Here is a 21,955-nt window from a genome sequence, read left to right on the forward strand (position 1 = left end):
CTTGCGCAGTCTCGCTCGCGAGATTTAATGACTTGGAGTAGTGGGGCTTGAACCCGCCCCTCTACTCTCCTCTTCTCCATTGGCTGTCCTCTTAAATGCTGGGCAGCCATTGGAGAAGAGCATTGTCTCTCCAAACAAGCCCCGTCTTTTTCGGATTCGTGGGCGTGTTTTTTCGATTCTGTCTCTCCTCTGGAATGTAAACATTCCAGCCAATGGCAAGAGGAGATAAAGAAACACACACCCCCGAATCCGAAAACGCCGCTTCCATCTCACATGGTCTGAAGGCTAGATCGCCGTCTCTGGTGCTGGAAACCAAGGTTCGGGCCTTATCCTGTGCAAATCACTTAATCTCCCCGTCCCTGAATGTCTCGTAACCGGTGCTCATGAAAAGTGCTGCAATGCTTTATTTAAAAATAAAATGCAGCGAGATATTAATTTCTCAGGCTGAATGAGACCTGTCTATGCTTCTACGAAGTGTAATCACATTTCTTCTATTTGTAAATCGCAGTTTAAAATTAGCAGTCATAACAAGAAGAGAGCTGTTTAAAGTTAAAAAAAAAAAAAAATAGTATTAAGGTTGGATCTTCTTTGAAAGTCATTGTAGGCTATTGAACTTTGCCTTTCTAAGATGGTCGCCACCAGATTACATAGACATATGGACGCAGAGCGGTTCGCTTCAACGCGTGTCCTTCTTCTTTGTTTACTGCACTGTTCAATTCCTAGTGACTTCCTAAATCCGGCTGTCGCGTCATATACACAGAGAGCTTGTGAATGAGGAAGTGAAACCAACAATAACAACCACAACAAGACCCAGCAACAGGAGCGTGCACGGCGCTCACAAACCGCAGGGATGCTGCGGGGTCTGGGCAGCTAGCTCGGTCTAGAAGCGGAGGAGCACCCTGCCCAAAGTCAGGGTCTAGTAGAGTCTAATAGTGGGGTAGACATTCCTGAGCAGCGGCGGCAGCAGCCCGAGGAGGAGGGGAGCGGAGACCCTCAGCGGCTGGGAGACCCCGATGACCAGGAGGCGCTGCTGAGCCAAGCCAAATGGCTGGGGAGTAAGTGTCACAGTGTCGTCTGTTATTATGGTAAACATTGGGAGCGGCAGATGAGCGTTCTTTTATTTGGGGGTATGTTCCGGGCGGGGCGGTGGAGAGGTACATTGGATCCGGGGCTTTAAGTGGGCCGGGTCCAGTCGGTGCTAACAGCAGGTGCTTAGACGGTTCGCTATCGGGCTGTCCGTTTTTGCCCTTATCCTCAGGTTGAAAAAAATAAATATTAACTCTGCAGCAGTACGACCCTAAGCTGCCTTAGATGTAACTTCTTATAGTTCTTTTACAGTCTCATTTTTTCAGAACGGACACATTTTCAATATGCTCTACAACGTAGCCATGATTGTTGCTTATTTATCTTATCTATGTATCAAACAACCATTTGCAAAACCAATAGTCATGGCTTGTTACTTGTATTGTATATTTGGGTGCGATAACAGAAGCATCAAAATACCAGTCGGGCTGCACACTGTGCTAAGCACAGATTTTCAGTTTACTTATTTCTAAGCCACGTCCTTAATTACATCGGCCACGCCCCTGTGAGAGACCACCCCCCCCCTTTGTGTTTTTCATCCCACTTAAAGCCCTGAACTGGTTCAAACATAGTAGAACCACGCATATCACACAACTGACCCCCGCCCCTCTCAGCCGATGTCATCCTCAATTGACTTTTTTGCATCCTCCACATAAGCTACTTGCTTCCCTTACACTTAAGCTGGGTACCTTTAGTTAGTTACACATTTTCCTTCCTCTGTGTGGGTGGCTCTGTGTGGGTGGCTCTGTGTGTGTGGGTGGCTTTGTGTGTGGCTCTGTGTGTGGGTGCAAATGCAATAGGTCTCGCATTTGAGAGAGATTAACCCCTTCCATGCGGGGCGGGTTCCCCCGCGGTGCTGACGGTTGCTTGCGCGGGCGTGGTCATGACGGAACGGTTCCGTCATGAGCACAGCGCAACCGACGCTCATGACGGAACCGTTCCGTCATGAGCGTCGAACGGGTTAAGCTATTGACATTGTAAATAACAATGCCGTTTCTTTAAATGTTTTAAAAACAAAAACATAAACAAAAATAATGTCATGAGCAATGCCAATAGCTCTAACTTTAACAATGCCGAGACCATTGCATTGTAAATGCTTGTTGTTTTCTCTATGACTAGGTAGGTGGATGTTTGCATCCCGAAGCTCCAGGGAAGAAAAAAAAATCTGCTTATTGCATCATGAGGAGGACTTTTGCAAACTAATCATCTGAAATGACTGTATCTTTAGAAACTTGTTCATCTCGCTCAAATTCAGTATTAGTCCCCATTTACATCTCTTCTTTTTGATTAGGAAGAACCTGGAATAAAAACCTTGGTCCCTTTGCGATTTGAGGACAATTTCTATAGCTCCTTTAAAGAGAAGCATGAGAATATTAATTTGCAGCTCCTTCAAATGAAGAGGATGCTCCTTTCTTGGTGGACAAAATGGGGGTCTCTGGATGAACTCCAATGTAAGGCCTGCTTGGACAATCTGCATCACCCATTTATCTGACTATGTTTTTCCATGCAGGAGCAAAAAGAGAAATTCTGCCCACCCAACTTCTGAGGACCAGACGGAGCAGGGGGTGCGAGCTGGGAGTCCAGCCCTTTTTCCGATTGTCATCGGTTCATGCTTGTTAAGAACCTCTCTTCCTTCCTGAAGACCTCCCGTAAGACTGTCTTTGGTTTTGATTAAAGAAGTATCCTTAAACGTATCATGACTGTCTTTGAGCATAATATGAAAGTTCATGACCTGCATTCTGACTGAATCCTGCTCTGAAATTTTGTGATCTTCATGAGCCACAAAAAGTAGACGTCCCAAATCTGCGATACTCTAAAAGTCCTAAGTGTCGCTGACGACAAAATGCTCGTCATCAACGGTATCTTCGCTGTCGACAACAGAGTAAAAGTCATCAACATCCTCATCAATGATGAGGTATTCTTTGAAGAAGAGTGCATTGAAAACGTATTTAAAACAGGTGAATCTCTGTAGCACTTAGATGCATATTTATCTGGTTTGTCACCAGAGGAGGTGACTGCAAGCACAGTACCAAATAAATAATGCACAGGAAACTGTAGAAGTCTCCTCTTGCGCACTGCCTTCATAGAAGTGCTTGTAGGGACATTTCTCACAGAATCTTCTCCTGAAGAGGGGGCAAATCTTTTAGAAGGAGGAAAATAAATAAGAAATAATGCCAACCTCCTTTCTCTGTCCTTAAGACTCTTAGTTGAGAAAGACTTACAAGTATTGCAATCTGCTGACTACTGTTTAGGATAAATACAATAAATACACTGAGAGTGTGGGCCATCAGAGTAATTTTTGTTGTTGTCGCAAGACGAACAAGACTTAAATAGAGATTTCTTCTTTTAGTCAGCCATGGCAACAGTTTGTGACAGTAAACTGTTGGACCAAATGATCTCCCTGGGCCAGAAATTCTAACAATCTCCCCTAAAAACAACTCACAGTACAGTAGTGCTGAAGACAGGGCTGGTTCAAATTCAGGGCAGACCAAAATAGATACAATTTAAGGTTCACTGAACGGTTAGAGCAAAGCTCTGACAGCGGATTCCTTCACACACCACATGCTATGGAAATCTGAGCTACGGTGTCTTCTAGGGAGAGTAGGAAAGCTTAAGCTTCCAGCTCATCGGCTAAGTATGGGTTCTTTCAAATGAGGTAGATGCGTTACTAAACATACTATGTTGTTTCAGGCTTATTGCCATTTTACACTATATACTGTATGCTGTATATTTTACACTGCATACTGCTATTTTAATGTGCTAGGGATTCCCAGCTTGATGACTGGAAATGATTCAAGAATGTGAATATACAAAAGATCCAATGTTGGAGAAGCATTGTTTTCCTGTTGCTAAAGGGGACATTTTTAAATCCCTCTTTATCTGTCATTGTGCTGTCTTTGGCGCCCAGACTGTCCTTCCGCAAATGTGTGTTCAACATTTGTCCTTGCATGCTTTGTGTTCAAACATAGCTGCCTGTTCAGTTTGACAAAAATTGATGAAATGCATCTGAGTGGCCATGCTGCCTTCAATCTCAGTACTAAACACCGGAACAATCAATCCTCATCTTTAACTAAAATAATCCATGTCTTAGTTCTCGAATAGGTCAAAAGCGGTCTGTTCACTACAATGAGCAGACTCAGGCCTGTATAGCTGTCCGTGTTGGAGCTCCACTTTATACCTTTTCTTTCATTCCTTATTAGCTTACGGATATTCTCATGTAGACTCCATGTGACACTTTGCAAATCTACAACTAATTGGCCTATAGCCTACTGCACAGCAGGTGGTAAACCTTCCATTTACATTCAACACAATTTTGAAGGTCATGTAGATGAAAAGATGCATCACATGAAGACAAACGTGGCTATTTCAGGAAATGGGCTTGGGAAAGAAGGGATATACTATATTCTATTCCAGTACTGATTGGTGTGACAAATAGTGACTGCAACTTCAGTACTTGGCTTTCTTCAAATACAATACATGGAAGGGCCAAATAATACTACGACAAGCTGTTTTGTAATGTTCCACTTTACAAAAGATGCATAATCAATGGAGTGCCTAAGTACACTCGCTAAGAGTAAATTTACAGTCAAAACTTCTTAGTCCACAACAATGGCCTGAAAAGGAACACAGGCCAATCTGTGACCTAAAAAATTAAGACAAATTCAGATTGTCAACACTAAACCCAGATTCGTTTCTGCAACATAGCCACAGGAGTGGCTAAATTATCGGCAAAGGCAAGGTAAAATATGGCATAGGAAAGGGCACCTTAAGTGGCATATCATGCGTCTGAGGTTAAGTTATGAGGCACTTTTTGTGCCATTATCCAGCTATGAGGTGATGTCAAAAGGATCCTAATTCTCCATAAAGTACACAGGTTTCTTAAAAAATAAGTGCATACAGATCCTCTTCAAATGTTAGTCATCAACAAAGAATACATTTCTCTTGCTTAGAAACAGAAAAACACTGTCCTTTCTACCCATAAAACTACAATATTTACTGTAAAACGTGAATTGTGTGCAATCAGCAGAAATCAAGGCTAAATGAAGGCACTCGTAATAAAATGTTTGCCTTTTCTATTTTGAGAATCAGCTACTTTTTTCAAACTTGCCTTCAGGTTCTGGTTTACGTACATTCCGATGATAGGGAATCTTAGCATAGATTTTACCCTAGGTTCACGCTATTGGGATCTTGAAAGCAATTTAGGATTCAAGACCTTAAAACATGATGCAAAATGTTTGTGAATCTTCTAAACGCTGCATATGACCTGAAATAACTAGAATTAAGAACAACGTATGTACTTTAAACATGAACTTGAATGAATAATGGCAAAATGTTAACAACAAATAAGGAAGCATACTTTCCACCATGTTGTAACTAGATTTAAGTATGTATGTAAGGTTCTTCTTTGCTACCCTTCCCCAAACTGATAATTTTGGAATGTTAACACCACATACGCAACACAGTCACTGCTTTAAAGTTTTAACGCCTAAATATAGAACTCAACAGCAGAAAGCTGTTATTGCACCCCTTGTGCATCAATTTTCCTAAATGTTGACCTAGTGTAATTAGAACTGTTTGTTTAATAAAATTACAACTGATGCAGTAGATGATGTATTATAAGGCAATGACAAATTTACACAGGAAAAAGCCGAAGCTGAATCACATAATTCCTGTGGCCCTGCTTATATTGCTCTGCACTTTGAATTACGTTTGACCGTTTTTTTTTTTTTAAACAATTCATCAGTACAGCTCCCTACATTGTTCAGTTCCTAATTGCCAATATCTACTTAACCACAGCAAATCTTCACCAATTATACTTACTCTGTTGTTTTGTACACATCAGAGTAGAGTCCTGCTTTCTGGTATTTCTTTTTCGGAGGTCGTGGAGTTTTTTTCTCTCGCTGGGTACGTGCAGGTAAAAGCTGAAAGGTGCTCTCTGATGGCTGAAGATTCTGTCTAGCCTTGTCTAGATTGGGCGTCTCCTCTACCATCTCAGAAAAGCTAGAAGAAAGTTAAAACACCACTTCAATGAAAAAGCAATTCTCCTTAAAATTCCTCGAAATCCACTACTTGCAAAATACAATGTGTGAGACGGTACAGAGAACATTTCAAATACCTCTATCTAGGAGTCACTTTTTCAAATCAATACAATATCCAATCAAGGACTGCTAATTAGATAGCATAATTAGTTATATTAGAAAAATGACATCCAAGTCTTTGCATTAATTAAATCGTTGTGCACTGGTCCTTGAGGAGCCCAAACAATTATTACGTGTGTAATGCTAACTCGGAAGAAAATGCATTTTTGTGTGTTTTAGGCTGGAATCCCTAATGAGATTGGCCAAGTTGATGATGTGCCTTAAGGAGGATGCCTGACAGATTACCTTTTGTATTAAGGCTTAAGCTAGTGTAACGGCAGTACAGACATAGCATATTCTATTTTCCTCTTAGTTTTTGTCTAGGCATCTTATCTATTGGCTGGCCAAAGAGATACTTCGATCAAATGCTACATTCAACAAATGTTGCTGAACTCTGAGTTTCAATCTAAACCCTTGAACTCAAGCATTTCTCCTTTGTTGGGTGCTAGTTAGGAGCTGTGAATGGGCAGTGTGCAAGTCATCCTACACGCACTTAATACTATTCTTAAAAATAATAACATTCGCTTCTACTACAATTTCTGGAGCCCTTTTCATATTGCTTTCAACAAGGTACTACAAGAGTTCTCCTGTTTCATACAGTTGATGATGTCCATAATTGACAACAATTGGTAATAAGACAGCCCACAGTAGCTCCCATACCTAACCTCTTTACTGCTAGGTATACAGTTACTGTCTTTACCAGGGTGTCGGGCCACCTCCAGTGTTAGATCTTCAGCCTTCTGTTAAACTTCAGATGGACTGACTCCCCTTTAAGGACATTGGGGAGCAAATTCCATTTTTGAAATGAGATATATCAAAACACTGTGTGAAATTGATTTATGAATGTCATTAGTGGGAGCAGTCTCCCTGAGTTGGTGGTCTAAAAATTCTAAATTAAAGACTGCGCACTGTAAATTTTCAAAAGTTACCTTGCCATATTTTCCTGCTCCTCCCCTTGCGGGCACTTCTGCCTTTTGTTTGAATGCTCCTCCACCGGCTGTCGCTTGCGCTTCCACCCCTCGCCATGTTCCATGTTCTGGTTAACACCCTGAACAACTGCTTCAATGACATCAGTGACTGTGTCCCCTGGGGAACATTGCTCATCTCCGCTACGGAGCTTGCAAGTTACAAACTGAGCAGCCTGCAAGTTGTCCATGGAGAGGAGGGATTCCAGGTGGTCTTTCCGCGGCCGACCTGGTCTTCGCTTTATAAAGTTGTTTCCAGTCCGTGACTGCCGTTGCAGCTTTTTAGCTTTCAAAATTTTATTGACATGGTCAAGGTTCTTCTTTGTGGCCAATAGTTTGTCATAACTGTACATTTTCCTAGCTTGCCGCTGCATAGCTTCCACTACACTTCTCTTGAGATGATGGGGAGAGCTACTTCTGGGCAAATGGCCTCTAAGTACATTCATGCCATCATTGGGCAGGTCACTGGTAGATGAGGGTGCTAAAGGACTCTCCTGTCTTCCTTGAGACCGCTCCCTGTTGTGGATTCTGCTTGGGCTTGCTGCAGCGGAGACATGAGAAGAATCTCCTGACCTCTCAATGGGGGCCTGGTTCTCACTTGGTTCCATTCGCTGCAGTAGGTTGTCCATCGCTTCTTCACCTGAAACCACATGTCTTGTACTTCGGGTGTGTATTCCAGACACTAAAAGAAAGAAACTACTGTTAAAAGTCTGAGTGTTTTAATTGAGTTCCATTTTATACAAGAAATTAATAAACAAACGCCTCACTCTTAAGGTCTAAAGCAGCTGTCAGTCAGTCAAAGTAATGTTTATTTAGACTGCAGGTCTTTAAACAACATCAAAAAATAACACTTTATATAAATATTCCTCAAATCATCGCAAACTCATCAACACTTGCCATTACAATAGGCTGACTTTCATACACTTCATTACAGAATTGCACAATACTCAATATATAGATCATAGGCCCGTCTGTTTATAAACATAGCTACTTTAAAAGTAATAAAAGTTCCTATTATAAATTATCTTTCTAAAAATGTATATCAAATAAAACTATCTAAAACCCACTTCCATTATAATTTTCAGTCGTCCACTTCATTTTCCATAAGAAACCTTTTTACAGCATTCATATATCTCCCAATAGCTATTGCAACTTCAAGGTTTGGCATATCTGTAAGAAGTTCAATGGGTTGTGCACGCGATTCGGTACCGTATTTTAAAAGGATGAGGCGTAAGAACTGTTTCCGCAGAGTTAACACTTTTAAGCAATCCACTAGTATGTGTAGAGTATTGCATTGTGTGCCCAACTTACATGTACATTTGCCATCAGGTTGCATCTTTTTTATTTTTATTCTCCCATTTGTCATACTGGGCTTAATATCAATTCTCAATCGTAATACATCTGAGCCATTGATTAGGTAATGTATCCAAATAGGGGTACCAGGTTTCTTTCAACCAACTATTTATCATAAATTGCACTGATGTTTTCTTTCTCAGATACTCCACGTCTTCCATCCTGGACTATTCCTTCCCTAGAGTTCTGAGTTCACTCTTTGTTGCTTCTATTTGTAATGTCTGCTGGCCAATTCTCACCTTTAGGTTGTCACACACAGAACACAATCTCTTTCTGACCTCTTTGGCCCATTTTCGGCCACTATGCTGGATCTTGTTTTTACACCATTGTGACCTTTTCTGGGCCTCTCCCAGACCCAGTCTTTTGCAAAATCTTAATAGAGCCAATTGAGCCTGTACATCTCATGATGTCATACTCACCTGTACTCTGAGGCTTACTTAACGGCATTATTTCACCCATTCCCTAGGTCTTAATTCCCACAATTCTGAACTCAAAGTGTTCTTTTAGAATCAACAGTTACCACATAAATATTTAGGAAATATAAGGCTCATACTTTCTTTGTTATAACACTAAAGTATATGAATGACTAAATTTGCTAAGATGTTTGTGACACGGTAATTGTTACAGTACTTATGGTATTTTTTAAAGAGCCTTGAGTAACAATTCTGTTATAACAAAAGGTACTAAAGTGAAGGGTAACTTTTTTTTAATATGGTGGCTACTTCTTCTCAAGACTATAAAATCCCAGAAAAGAGTGTTGAGCTGTGTTATCATATGCCCCACTAATAACTGAGATTTGGAAAAACTATTTTTAACACATAATTTCAGTGCCTGCCAAACGAAGACAAAATCAAATACATTAGTCAATGTTTTCATAACAATCCCTGTACAAAAATTCAATCTATCTGTTGGACAGAATTACACAGTAGCACCACAACCCAAATGTACACTTGATCTTGCTATTTCTTTCTTATGGTCTTGCAGCACATTGATTCGTAAAAGACAGGTGCTTTTTCCAGCCACTAAGTTCTGGTACTCAGTACTGTTTTACTTCCCACCACTAATGTTCTAACGTTCTCCACTTCAGAAACGCAGCAAAACTTTTGATTTAGAAAACATTACATATTTCACCTCTAGAGTCAAACATAAAACTTTCTTTCAAAGTTATCATTACCTGTACCCATAGTCGATAAAGCAGCATTTTGAGGTGACTGAATTTGAATTATGTCCTGTTACTCAAGTCATACAGCAAATGTAGTATACCATGCAATGGATACAAGAAAAATAACACAGGTAGAGCAAAATTCTGGATTCAAAAGGACACAATGAGTTAAAATAAATAAATAAAATACCCTCAGATGAGCTTGAAGAGTAAAAATATATTTTATTTACAATGTTTCAGCTTCAATTTTGCTCAGGCTGAACAAGACTGCTTTCTGATAGTGCTAGATTTTCATAAAGCATCATCAGTGAAGATTTTAATTGGCATGTAGAATCAATACAGACCTGCAACTGTTTAGATATGTAATAACTAGGTGGCACTGTCACTTATATTCTGTCAGGATGCAATGATTTCAAAAGTCATCCTTGAAAGTTTCTCTGGCCCAGTAGTTCTGTCTTGCATACATGAAACATCTTCCTGGCCAGGAACATCCATCATTTGTTACGGATACCTGTCGCTTCTTTCAGATCATTGAAATATTAAACTGAACTTAATTACAGCTCTCTCGATACCACAATATAATGGTCTTTTGTTTGCCTACATGTCATTGGGTGTGCATCATATGCCTGAAATTTTGTATACAAATAGTTTACTTCTCATAGATATCGGCAAACTTTTGCATACGACAGTGAGGTCAAGGAGTCAGTATCCTGTCCTGTAAATCAATTCATAAAAAATATATAGGGAGGCAGGGTAGGGATACCCTGCCCCCTAAGCCTGGTGTGGGGGTCCCATGCACGGACAGGCCACTCCCCGACACCTGTCAGCCATATCTCCTTCTCTTTTCATCCCTTCCTTAACCTAGATGGACCTCTAACCCAAATTTAGGGTATTTCTTTCCTCACATCAACTCTAGCAAGACAACCTTTGAAGGAAGGGGACTCGTTTAAATGGTGTCCTCAGGCATATGGTATTTACCTGCAATAAAAAACTATATTTTAAAACATTATTATAATGCTTCCACTGGCAGCCTCTAACATGAACAACCACACTGAAATCTAGTTATTCAATTCTGTGCTGCAACAGTGGCTAACCAAACTGGTTACCCACTGATGTGACATGACCATGGGAAGTGCTCACTTCCCCTTCATTCTGCTGCCTTTCGCAGGTCACAAGAGACCAGAGCGTGGCAACAGAAAGGCAGCTAGATGACCAACCCATCCACCTTCTACCTCTCTCGAGTCTTCTAAAACTAGAGAGAGGCTGGGGAATGAGGGTTATAATGCGCCTGAGATTGTTTGGAGGGCAGCCATGCTACATATGACTCCCCCATGACTCCTCTGGCCCGGCATATGTCCTGGAAGCATTGGGAGATGACTTGGAAGCCACATATAGCAACATTATAGCTGTCTAAACAGTGAATAAGAGGAATGTTTTTCACCTCAGTGTTCTGAGTGACATAAGCTTCACTCTTGTTATCCAGCTGTCTATTATGTACCCCTCAATGAAAAACATCCCCCTTATTCACCTATAATTCTCTAAGTTGTTTCACCTTCCATCGACATTCCCTGCGTGCACTGACGCGTGGACGACATGGATGAAATAACAGCAAGCTTCTCTTGCAACATTTCCCTTCACAGCTAATAAAGAGAAGAGATCTTCCTTTAGGAGTGCCCTTTGAACCCTAAAACCCAAGCCATGCCAGGTCTCCTAAACCATGGATCATGAATAGGAACTGGGCATCTTTTGCACCCATATCAGAGAATTATCACCTCGGTCATAGGAATGGAGGCACACATACGATGCTTTGGGGAAAGTCTCATCCAGGACAACAGTACAAACTCACAATTCAAGCCAAACATGATCAGTATGCTTTGTTTGAAGGGCCCTAAAGAGGATGCATCAACAAACAACATAGAAGCATGTGAGAAACAAGCTCTCTTTTTGGAATCGGGACAAACAAATCTCTTGTTTAAAGCAGACAGTCTACTCAGGAAGAGGATAGGGAAATATGAAAAATGTAATTCACACTTCTCTAGTAAGTGACGGGTCATTCATATTATCTCAAGGTACGGCCCGAAGTGAAATAGCATACTGCGTAATATCCATTCAAGGCTGTACTAACAACCTTGCCTGGGACAGGATTTTTTTACTTTGTGTGCCACTCCATTATGGACACATGTTCACAAGAGTCTATGTGTTAACTTGTCGTCAAAAACCTCAAGGGGTATAGTAAAACGTGTCTTTCATGTTTTACCCCGTCTTTGTAATTATCTTCATAGTTTGGGCAGAATGTTTTTGTTTGACATTTTGAAATTGCTTATTTGTGCGATTTGAAAAATTAATGTTATGTGGTCTTTTTAAAATGAAAGACACCAAAAACATTAATTCCTTAATCTATGAGTGTAAATCCCCAGCAGAGGGCAAGACCAAGCAAGTCTCGATATAGCTATTCATCTCAGCGAGTAGACGGACACCTACATTTAGTCCCTGGTAGGTTTCTTTGTGGGACTTTAAAATACATGTTTGACTCTTTGAAAATCATCATACATATAATGCATTCTTTTAATTAGCACAATTGTAGACCATAATCCAAAAAGTGGCAAAGTTTTTTAACACCCCACAATATCTACCCAGTCATGCAAAAACACAAATAAAATCAGAGTGAGAGATGAAAATAAATTAATTAATTTGAGATACTTATTACCCTATCATTTTTCCATTCATATTTACTAACTAGAACAAATCATTTAAAACTCAAATCGTGGCTCCGTCCAAAAAAATGGACACTCCATCCGAAACTAGTGAACCACATCGTCCAAAAATGGTAACAAAGGCAACCTCAGAGTCGTTTTGGCCTTGCCTGGACTCGTTAATGAGGTGGAGATAGAGTACCTTGGGCACAGTGAGCTTGGGAGCCACCGCTGGGTATACAAACACCATTTGAGGTGACTCATTTAGCACAAAACGGCAGGATGGAAATGCATAGATCAACAATGTACCCCTCTCAATCTCCACACATGAAGGTGTAGACTCTGAGGGTGGCGGTGTATAAAGTTCCTGCAGCGTTTACTGTGCTGAAACTCCCTTCTGGACTGCAAGTCTGGGGCCAGCTGATTTTTCAGAGGCGGCGGGAGTTGTTGGGTGAAGGAAGTGAGCGCCGATATCATCATCGGTACAAGGAGAACTGACCAAGGTTCTGCATCGAAAAGGCAATATATGGTTCCGGGAGACATTGGCACAGAGGCGGGACCAGCTGACGAACTTCAGAACAGACCACAGTCCTGACCAAAATAAGTCTGAACATTTCCACCATCACATGGAAGAAAATGTTCGAGTCAGCTCCCAACACTGAGAACTCTGGATAGCCCAGTGTTGATGTTGTCAAAGACACTGGCAGTGGTAGCGTGGCCTTAGGTGGCATTAGTGGAACCGGGCCAGAGGAGAAGAGAGTGGTGGCGATTTACCCTGCAGCCTCGATTGATTCTTAGAGGTGTCTGTGTGCTTCTTTCCCTTCTGCCTGGAGGAATTTGATAATGGATACGGGTGGGAGGCAGATTTAGATCTGATGTCAGATCTCAACCTAAACAGACCCAGACGATCTTCTTGGGCACCAGACAAAGAATTTGATTCTCTCTAGGTCACAAATTCTGGAATTATGTCTTGGATCCAGGCACCATAATCCATCCTCAAGGGGGTGAGTGATCAACATCTGTCCGTTGCACTTGTGACTGGGTTTAATCTCTACTGCACTGCACTAAAAAAGAGATAAACGATTTGGAGAGCAATGATACAGTCTTAAACCTGAAGGAGAGGCTCTCTTCATCAAAATACATGGGGAAAAAAGTAAATTAATTTCAAGAGGCCAAGGTAGGGGGAATTTGGCTCCAGTGATGTCACCACCACTCCATGTTTAGCATCAAGATAAGAGTCAGCGCCACCTATTGGCGCGGGAGAGGTATGCCAGAAGTTTGTCTGGAGCCTGAGATATTCAAGAGGTGAGGAATCTGCAAGCAGAAGTATCCACAGAACTATAGCGCTAACTCTCAAGCCTTTGGAGTCCAAAGTTTACCACAATCACTACCGTTACTAACAAAAAGGCCAGGGTATGCGATGAGTGCCGAGACCACAGCTCCTATGCTGTGTTGCCGACTACACCGCATCTTTGCATCAGCAACTCAAGAAAGGCGACCTTAAACACTTCCTATTATATAGTTTTAGAGGTGCTTCAACTACTATCAGGGAAGTGACAGGATTGGAAATCTGTTAGTACAGCTTACGCATCATTTTAGCAGGATGCACTATATAAGCAGTTCCATTAAGTTATCTTTCAATAAAGTTCACAAATCGATGGCACTGCATGGATGTCTGGCTTTATGTTAAGCTAAGCTTTCTGCGCAGAAACTATCATTTAAACGTTGCTTAAGGATAAGCTCACACTGAGAAACACAGCGTTAGAAATTCTAGTGCTGTGGGGTAGAAGGCCGGAGACTCGTTACCTCTCTGCCCTGGTCAGTTCGGGCTGGACTGTTCCCATGAGGCACAGGGTCAGACTGATTTGCATATGGCCATTTCTGAACTGGGGTGGCAGAGTGAGCTAAAGGATGATGATGGATTAAACCCAGATCAGTTGACTTGGGGTGAGTGCTTGCAATCTTCAACACTCCGTCCATCATCACCGTTGGTTTTGGTTTGTTCGCCCTAAGTTAGCAGGGTATGCCCAGACGTGGGTCCCTTGCTCACTTTGCCACTGGATTCAAGCTAGCCTGGCTGATGACGGCTGATTAGCCAGAAACCGGTCCCAGGATGCTCATTTCCGGTCCAGGGAAGACATGGCTTGGCAGTTCGGGCTGGACTGTTCCCATGAGGCACAGGGTCAGACTGATTTGCATATGGCCATGTCTGAACTGGGGTGGCGGAGTGAGCTAAAGAATGACGATGGATTAAACCCAGATCAGTTGACTGGGGGCGAGTGCTTGCAATGTTCAACACTTTGTCCATCTTCCCGTTTGGTTTTGCGCTGCTGCAAGAAGAGGCAGGTGAAACCTGAGCATTTCCTGTACCTGCTTATGGCCTGGGGCCTAGCAGACAGAAAAGAGGACGCCGAGCCTCGCCGTATCCCCTTACGAGAGAGTGCAGGTACAAAAGTGAAGGGCACGTTTACCCTGGCGCTGGCCAAGGGCCACCGTCCCCTCCTTGTCTGTGGATTCTTCTGCCCATTACACTAAGTGCTTTGGGGTTTGGCCGCCCGGGGCTGTCGCCGCTCGCGCCGAGTTACGCAGCGCTCCAGGCATGCGTGAGCAGCGCCGCAGCTGTCACCGGGATCATATACGCTGCCTGCCTGATCCCGAGGCTCGGCAGTTCAAGGGCAGGCCATCTGACATCGGGTCCAGAGCCGTGTTGGACAGAGTGATTAGCAGCCGTTTCGCTGCAGCTGTTAACTTCTCCAGTTACTAAACAGATGGGATTACTTTAAAAACTCACCCTAAAGGTATTGTGCTTTCCGCGATCTGCCAAAGGTCAGGGCCTGGAAACACATCCGGATTATGGGCAGACTTTAGCCGCCCTTCAACAGGCTCTTTCACTCCAGCAGAATATCTGTACCTCCTGGACTTGTGTGGAAGTGAATGGGACACCCCATAAGCGGATTCCTGTCATTGCTCTAGTTCTCAAACACTTTGGCTGGTGGCAGTTACGCCCATGTGGTTTGTGTAAATATTATTTCTGGGCTGTAAAGAACACATTCAGAAGGGTACTTTGCCGTCTGTATGCGGCCTGCCTTGAAATCGACACTATAATTTTCTCCAATGTGTTGCTGTTTTTCTCTTACGGAAAAATGCCCGAAATGTGGGACACTTTTGTGCGTAGTGGTTTTAAATTAGATGGCTGGTGCTTTTCCCTCAGATTAAATTTCAGTTTCCTTGACCCGGTAGAGTTGTAAAATTAGATTTTTCCTGTGGAAAATAATAATGAAGTGTCTCTTGGAAATCAGAGACAGTGTGTACTACCGCTGGACGTCAGCTCTGCTGAAACCGACTGACGCAAGCATGGATACCCTCGCGCAGCGACCGCGCCTCTTTTGGTGGAAAAGTCATTTTCAGTATAACGGCTGCATTGTTAACCATGTGGAAAGGGTAAAGACATATTTAACGTCTCTATTAAGGTCGGACTTTAGTAAGTTTGTATAGTGTGCAGACAAGGCTTACACATCGTTGCATTCTCCAAACATTTGAAGAATTAAATACAAGAACAGAAGAGTCCCTTCGTGCATAATGGAATGAGTTCTTTTAAGGTGATCTCTTACAAGTAAAGATTCCAGCTGTCGGAGGCCAAGATATGGAAACACAGGATCCGTGCAGGCAAAGGAAAACAAATGTTGTGGATTAAACCAACCTTTTAAAAAGCTGATTGGTGAATGAAGGCACCATTTAGTTGTCAAAACTCGACAACTAATCGATTCAACTAATCTCTACAGGTACTAGAGTAAAATATATTACAACATTTAAAAACGATTTTGTGAAAGTCATTTGTTAGTCAAGAGACAGCAACGCTTGACTGTTCTTGAAATTCAGAACTGCTCAGCTCGCCTTTACAGACTTCACTAGGTCTCACCTACACCAATCAGTCGCCAAACTAACTACGGAGGACAATATCAATAAAAATGATCTTTGGATCAGTCTCCTGCTCATCGTTGGCATTCTTCTCAAACCCATGTTCTTACTTCTTATTCAGTGGCTTTCCTTTTCATGTTTGTCCCTCTATGGAGCAGAGCTTAGTCACCATCCTTTGTTTCATCCCACTGACACTCAGGGAACCACTTTCCTTTCCTTTTAGCACTCCACGGGAGTGCATGTGTTTTTATGCTTGCTACCCCATGTCCTAATTCCTGTAACATCCTTGCTGACCCCACACTCTCCATGCTAGCCCCCACTAAACTCAGATGTTGTTTCCCCTCCCACTCCCTATCCCATCTAGCATTTTTGTCTTTTTAAAAAATGTAATCCCCCCACTCAGTTCCTTTGCGGCACATACATTGAGACCCCTTGGATCTGAGTGCTGCACCTGGCCAATACGCTGCAAGAGAAGATCCCCTGTCTGTGGAGAGCGACAGGGAGCACTCTGTTTGCCAACAGCTCTTAACAGCAGACCCCCTTTGTCCAATTTCGTTCAATGAGGATCGCTTTTGCTTAATCCGGCTTCATTTTCTGGAGAAAAGGGGAAATCAATGGAATCTGGGGAAGTCAGAGTGGAAGTGGTCCGTCATTCATGACCTTCTAACACATTGAGAGATTCTGCCAAGTGACTGAATACCAAGGAAAGAGGATTCAGAAGGGATCAATGTGAAAGACTAGGAGCTTCCATACAAAAAACGCAGGACTTCATTCCACTCAGTTTGTTTACACAGTAAACTGCAGGTATATTGGTTGTAAATACTTGAACCGCTTTCCCCTTAACTCCCTTAGCTGCTCAGGCTTTTTTACAGTAGTGCTGAGCCTTTTTTAATAAAAAAAATCAAATATATTTGGGGCATTTCACGCTAAACACCTTTATAACATATTTGCATATAAAGCTTCCACATCAAATATGTGTCGTTTTTTACCATCATCCTGGGGATTGTGAAGTTAGTAGATTCCCCAAAGGGGACCGAGAAAATAGCCAAAATATAGCAATTTTTGAGGGGTAGGAAATATGGGGAATATGTACTGTTCAAAAATGAGCATGTTTTTTCCCCTCTAAATGTTATCAACAAAAGGTTTGGCAGTAAACTCCCCCTATTTCTGAGGGGAGCAGAAAAATTGTATTGCCAATATTGGGGAGGGGTCATAACCCAATGCCTGAGTGGGACACCACAACGTTGTTTTTTTTTTTGCCCCACTGTAAAATCCAGAGCAGACTGGGGAAGAAACACCCTGGCTGCAGGAAGACTGTATTGCCTCATTTGGGTGGGAGCAAATCATTTGCCTTTAAAATGCCTAGTGGGATCTCGACCCACACCCCGAGAGGCAGCCAGATTGGGGACAAACACCGCAAAACCATCTCAGGTGGTGGGGGTGGGCAGAAAGACTATATTGCACTCTTTGCCTGGGGTTATGGCCCAATGCTTGAATATACCAACTCTTTTAAATAATGTACATCAAGGAACCCCTAGTGTCTAGCATGCTTTTAGTTACTACAGGGTGGCAGCTTGGAGTATGTAACCCCGTCTGCCCTGCAGGAGGGGCAAAAGACTATTAGTGGCAGGTGGGTAGGGGGGCAATGGCCCATGCCCCAGTGGGGCAATCCCCAACAAAAAAGAATTTCCTGCAGTCTAGTGGAGTGGATGTCTGTTTGGGGATTGCCCTCTCAGGGTGATCCCTAAACAGGGATCCATTGAGCAGAGAACGCACTGGAAAGGGGATCTTCACTCCCTTTCAACATGCCTTTCTCATACTGAGCAGTGCAGGGGAGGCAAAGTTATGCCCCCGGCATAGAACAGGAAGTGAAGCCAGTGGACAGTGCACTGTACAGTGTGCAGGTGTCACCGACGGGCAGGGGATGGTAGAAGGTTTAAGCGGAAGCAATTCCACTTCACCCTAAAGCTTTGGGAAAAAATGCAACCTTCCAGTGCTTGCACCATCAATTCCATTCAAAGCCTCCCCAGAGTGTGCAGTTTGCCGAAGGCTGTACTGGGGATGTAGTGCTGGCGTTGGCCGCTACCCAGCGACCGCACTAAAGAGGTTAAAGAGGACACGAAAGCCTTCAATATCAAATGAAAAGCCCAAATCTCCAGTAGATTTCTATATAGATCTACTGGTGACCACTATTCACTAATCACTCAGATCTCCAGATGAACTTTGCAACCACAGGAATTGGACCCTATCACCAATCTCAACTAATGAGGAGGATAAAGAGCTAGCTACCCGTCGGATTCTCTACGTGTACACATTACTGCAGATCTGCTGATATAGAATGGTAGACAGCCCATCCAATTGGTTCCTTGAATGCTGAAACCACAGGTGTCACTGGTACAACTGTGTGACCTCATCTGCCCACTCGTTTTAGAGCCCAGCAAAAGGCAAATTGCTCTGATTTTAACCCCTTCGCTGCGGCGGGAATTCCGCCGCAGCGCTGGGGGGTGCGGGGGGGGGCAGCGCGGTGGCGCTGTGCTCATGACGGAGCCACTCCGTCATGAACCACGGTTGAGCTGTGCTCATGACGGAGTGGTTCCGTCATGACTCCGCCCAGTTGCGTTGTCCCCCCGCACAGGCGGGGAAACAGCGCCGCGTGGGCGGAGCGGCCGCCAACGGTCGTGGCATGACGGAACCGCTCCGTCATGAGCACACGGCAACCGTGGCTCATGACGGAGCGGTTCCGTCATGAGCGGGGAAGGGGTTAAAGAGCCTGAGTACTTACAGAAGTCCTACAGGTTGAAACCTTGGAATCATAACAGGAGTGTCTCAAGTCCTCAGATACTTTAAAAAAGCTGTTTGAATTCCACAACGATGAAGAAAAGGTGCTTTAAGAGGGTGTCAAACGGGACTTTGAAATGTAGACAGACAAACTCAGTCGATCCAAAAAGATGTCGGGCTGGAGCAGCTGAGGCGAACAGGTCTTTATCAACCAGTTGGCTGTTTATGCAAAGGAGAGCACCAGTTTCTGCAGAAGCGCAGTAGCCACGGGCAGGACCTTTGTGAAGATCAGTGGGTCAATGTGAAGCAAAATAAAGGACTGCTAAATTGGAGGGTTCCTGTTCCCATTACAAACCAATGGTAGTGCCTTTGTGGTTTGAATAGAAGAATATGGAAAAAGGCATTGTGAAGATACAAGGCAAATACATAATCCTCTTTACCCAAGGACTACAGGACCTATATTAAGAGCAGCAACTTTAATGTCTTGTTTCTCAAACATTCAGTGTCAAGCCTGAGCACCATTGGTTATAATCCACCACCTTCCTAAGAATCAGAAAATACCTGGAGTAACAACTCATACCTCTCTATGTTTCAGGAAGCTAATCTATCACTCCTTTTTATAGAAGAGCAAGGACCTCCTACTGTAGATCGAGTGGGGGAAAACAGAGGCGGAAAAAAACAAAAAAAATCATGATCTGGCAAGATCCATTAGCCTAAGGTAATAATATCCCTCCAGTGTTCCAGGAACAACTCATCCACCTATTGTGCAATCTTCTCCTTGGAAAACAAATTGAAGCTGTTTTATAGTAGTGGTGTAAACCGAGCTATAGGAGGATTGCATTGTCTTTCCTGTGTACCAGAGGCCAGGCCAAGTACTTGCAAACTAATATTTGGATCCTGGAGTAGCTGCAAAACTTGTGATACTATTGGTGAAATTGATAGACAGGAGATGTCAAACCCGAGAATCTTGCAGTGGCTCTACTTTGCTTGAAAGATTGATGAGCCTTCTTACAGCACAACAATGTGTGCAGTCACAGAACTGGCCTAGTTACATTGAAACAGTCCAATTCAACAAGATCAAGAGCAGTTTTGAATATTTGTTTCACAGCATCCTGTACCTCCATAACCAACCATGCGAACAACAAGTTATATGGTCTTGCAAATTAGCAGTTGCAAAAATAAGATCTGCCATTTTCCACACGGCAGGAGGGTGAGTTGTTAGTAAGCATGCAGCATTTGCAAATGCTTCAATGAGATGCTAGTGCAAACGCTTAGTGGCCTGTAATGCCCAGGCCTTTTCCGGTTTACTGTCAGGAGGTGAAGTTAGAAAAGCACTGACCTTAAGTTTAGCAAATGAGGCCTTTGCTAAAAGACTTTCCAGGAACAATTGAAAAGATAGAAATTTGGGATCATCTAGAGCCAGCCTATCATGTCTTCTACACTATCTACTGGTCTATGCAGTCAAAAAAATGTGTTTCTCACAAGCTGCCATGACAGGATCCAACAAGGCTTTGTTAAAAGAGGAGCAGTGGTTTAGCAGCAGGCACCTACTAAACTACTGGATTTCCTCCAGTAGATTTGACTTCATCCCTGCAAAAAGTGAGGTAAACTAAGATCTGGGCAGCCTTCTTAATGGCAGCCCATGTGTCTTCTCTTTTTAAAAATTAAAGAAGCGTCTATTGTAGTATAAGGTCAACTGTGATCTAGTTTGCAGCAGAGCAGTTGCTGTTGCAAAGGTGCTTGTGGGTTGAATTCCCAGGGTCTGTGCACTAAGTTGTCTGAGCGGACATAAGGAGAGTAAAAAATAAATAAATAGAAAAGCAAGAAGACCAATGAAACGTGGCTTATGGATATCAAGGTTTGGACCTGCCCAGGATGGGAGAAGCTAAATCCAGTCCACAACAACTAGTGATTTGTGGAGGGATTGGCAGAAGAAATGCTTTGGCGACGTTCTATCTGTGTTACGCCGAATTATGATTTATTATTCACACAAAAATAATATAATGATGTGTCTTCAATATTTCCTTGAAGTTCTATTCCAGTGACCTTTCTCTATTCTGTTCCTCTTCTCTAGGGCTTTGTGTGGACCCACCGACATTCCTCGGAAAAAAGGAGATTCACCCAGGTAAGTATACATAGTTTAATTTATTGCATTTACTTTTTATTCTCCTCTCTCTCCCTATTGCTGGTTTTCCTTTTGTCTCTTTCCTCTACGTTTATCTGGGTAGTGCCAAGGCTTACGATACGTGATATATAGTGGGCCCTAAATCAAAATGATGTTGCAGTTTCAACAGGAATGCCATAAAGAACCCCACCATCAGCAGAGGGAATAGAAGGCAAAAGCTGTGCAAGTTATAGTTAGTGTTGATTTTTGACTGGCTCATCAGGAACACTTCGTTGTGGATTCCAGTAAACCCACTCACTCTTTATAACTCCCTGAAGGCTGTTTCACCTGGTCTGAGAACTTGAATATTCGCAATGTCCCAGCTTCCTTCAGGTAAGGGACAATGTAAAAAGTGTTAAAAAAACATACAGGCAAAAATATCCCTACCAACAAAAAATAAGAATTGCCCAGTGATAAGAAGCTGGTGGTCAATAGAAGTGTGAAACAGATTTTACAGTCTCAATAACGCTCCCCCAGGCGGCTACAACCCTCCTGGGCTGTGGTGGGATGCAAGGCGTCTACCGGCGGCATTGACCAATCCTCAATCCAAGCCTCCTCATCCTACTCGGCATCTTCCAAGGTCTTGTCTCAGTGTTCCTCACTGCTCCTCCCCTCTCCACCTTCCTTGAGCTTCTCTGCCTTTCCTTATCCTTTCTCGCTCTGTTCGCCGCACTCTCCTAAGCTTCTGCCTATACTTCTGT

At 42.9% G+C, this 21,955-nt stretch overlaps 1 protein-coding gene across 4 annotated transcripts in view; it reads right to left on the bottom strand.

The window, feature by feature from the left end:
* ASH1L (ASH1 like histone lysine methyltransferase) overlaps nt 1-21,955 on the bottom strand; it is a 599,934-nt gene that overhangs the window by 318,487 nt on the left and 259,492 nt on the right. For all 4 annotated transcript variants that reach the window (XR_014972078.1, XR_014972077.1, XM_085637967.1 and 1 more), the window contains exons 5-6: nt 7,151-7,868; nt 5,905-6,084 (exon numbers count right to left, since the gene is read on the bottom strand). Coding sequence is in view for 2 of the 4 variants with exons in the window: in XM_085637967.1 (XP_085494093.1) it covers nt 5,905-6,084; nt 7,151-7,868 (898 nt within the window). In the remaining 2 variants the exon portion in view is untranslated. The remainder of the gene's footprint in view (nt 1-5,904; nt 6,085-7,150; nt 7,869-21,955) is intronic.

The sequence above is a fragment of the Triturus cristatus genome, chromosome 12 (assembly GCF_964204655.1).
Source record: "Triturus cristatus chromosome 12, aTriCri1.1, whole genome shotgun sequence".
NCBI classification, from domain to species: domain Eukaryota; kingdom Metazoa; phylum Chordata; class Amphibia; order Caudata; family Salamandridae; genus Triturus; species Triturus cristatus.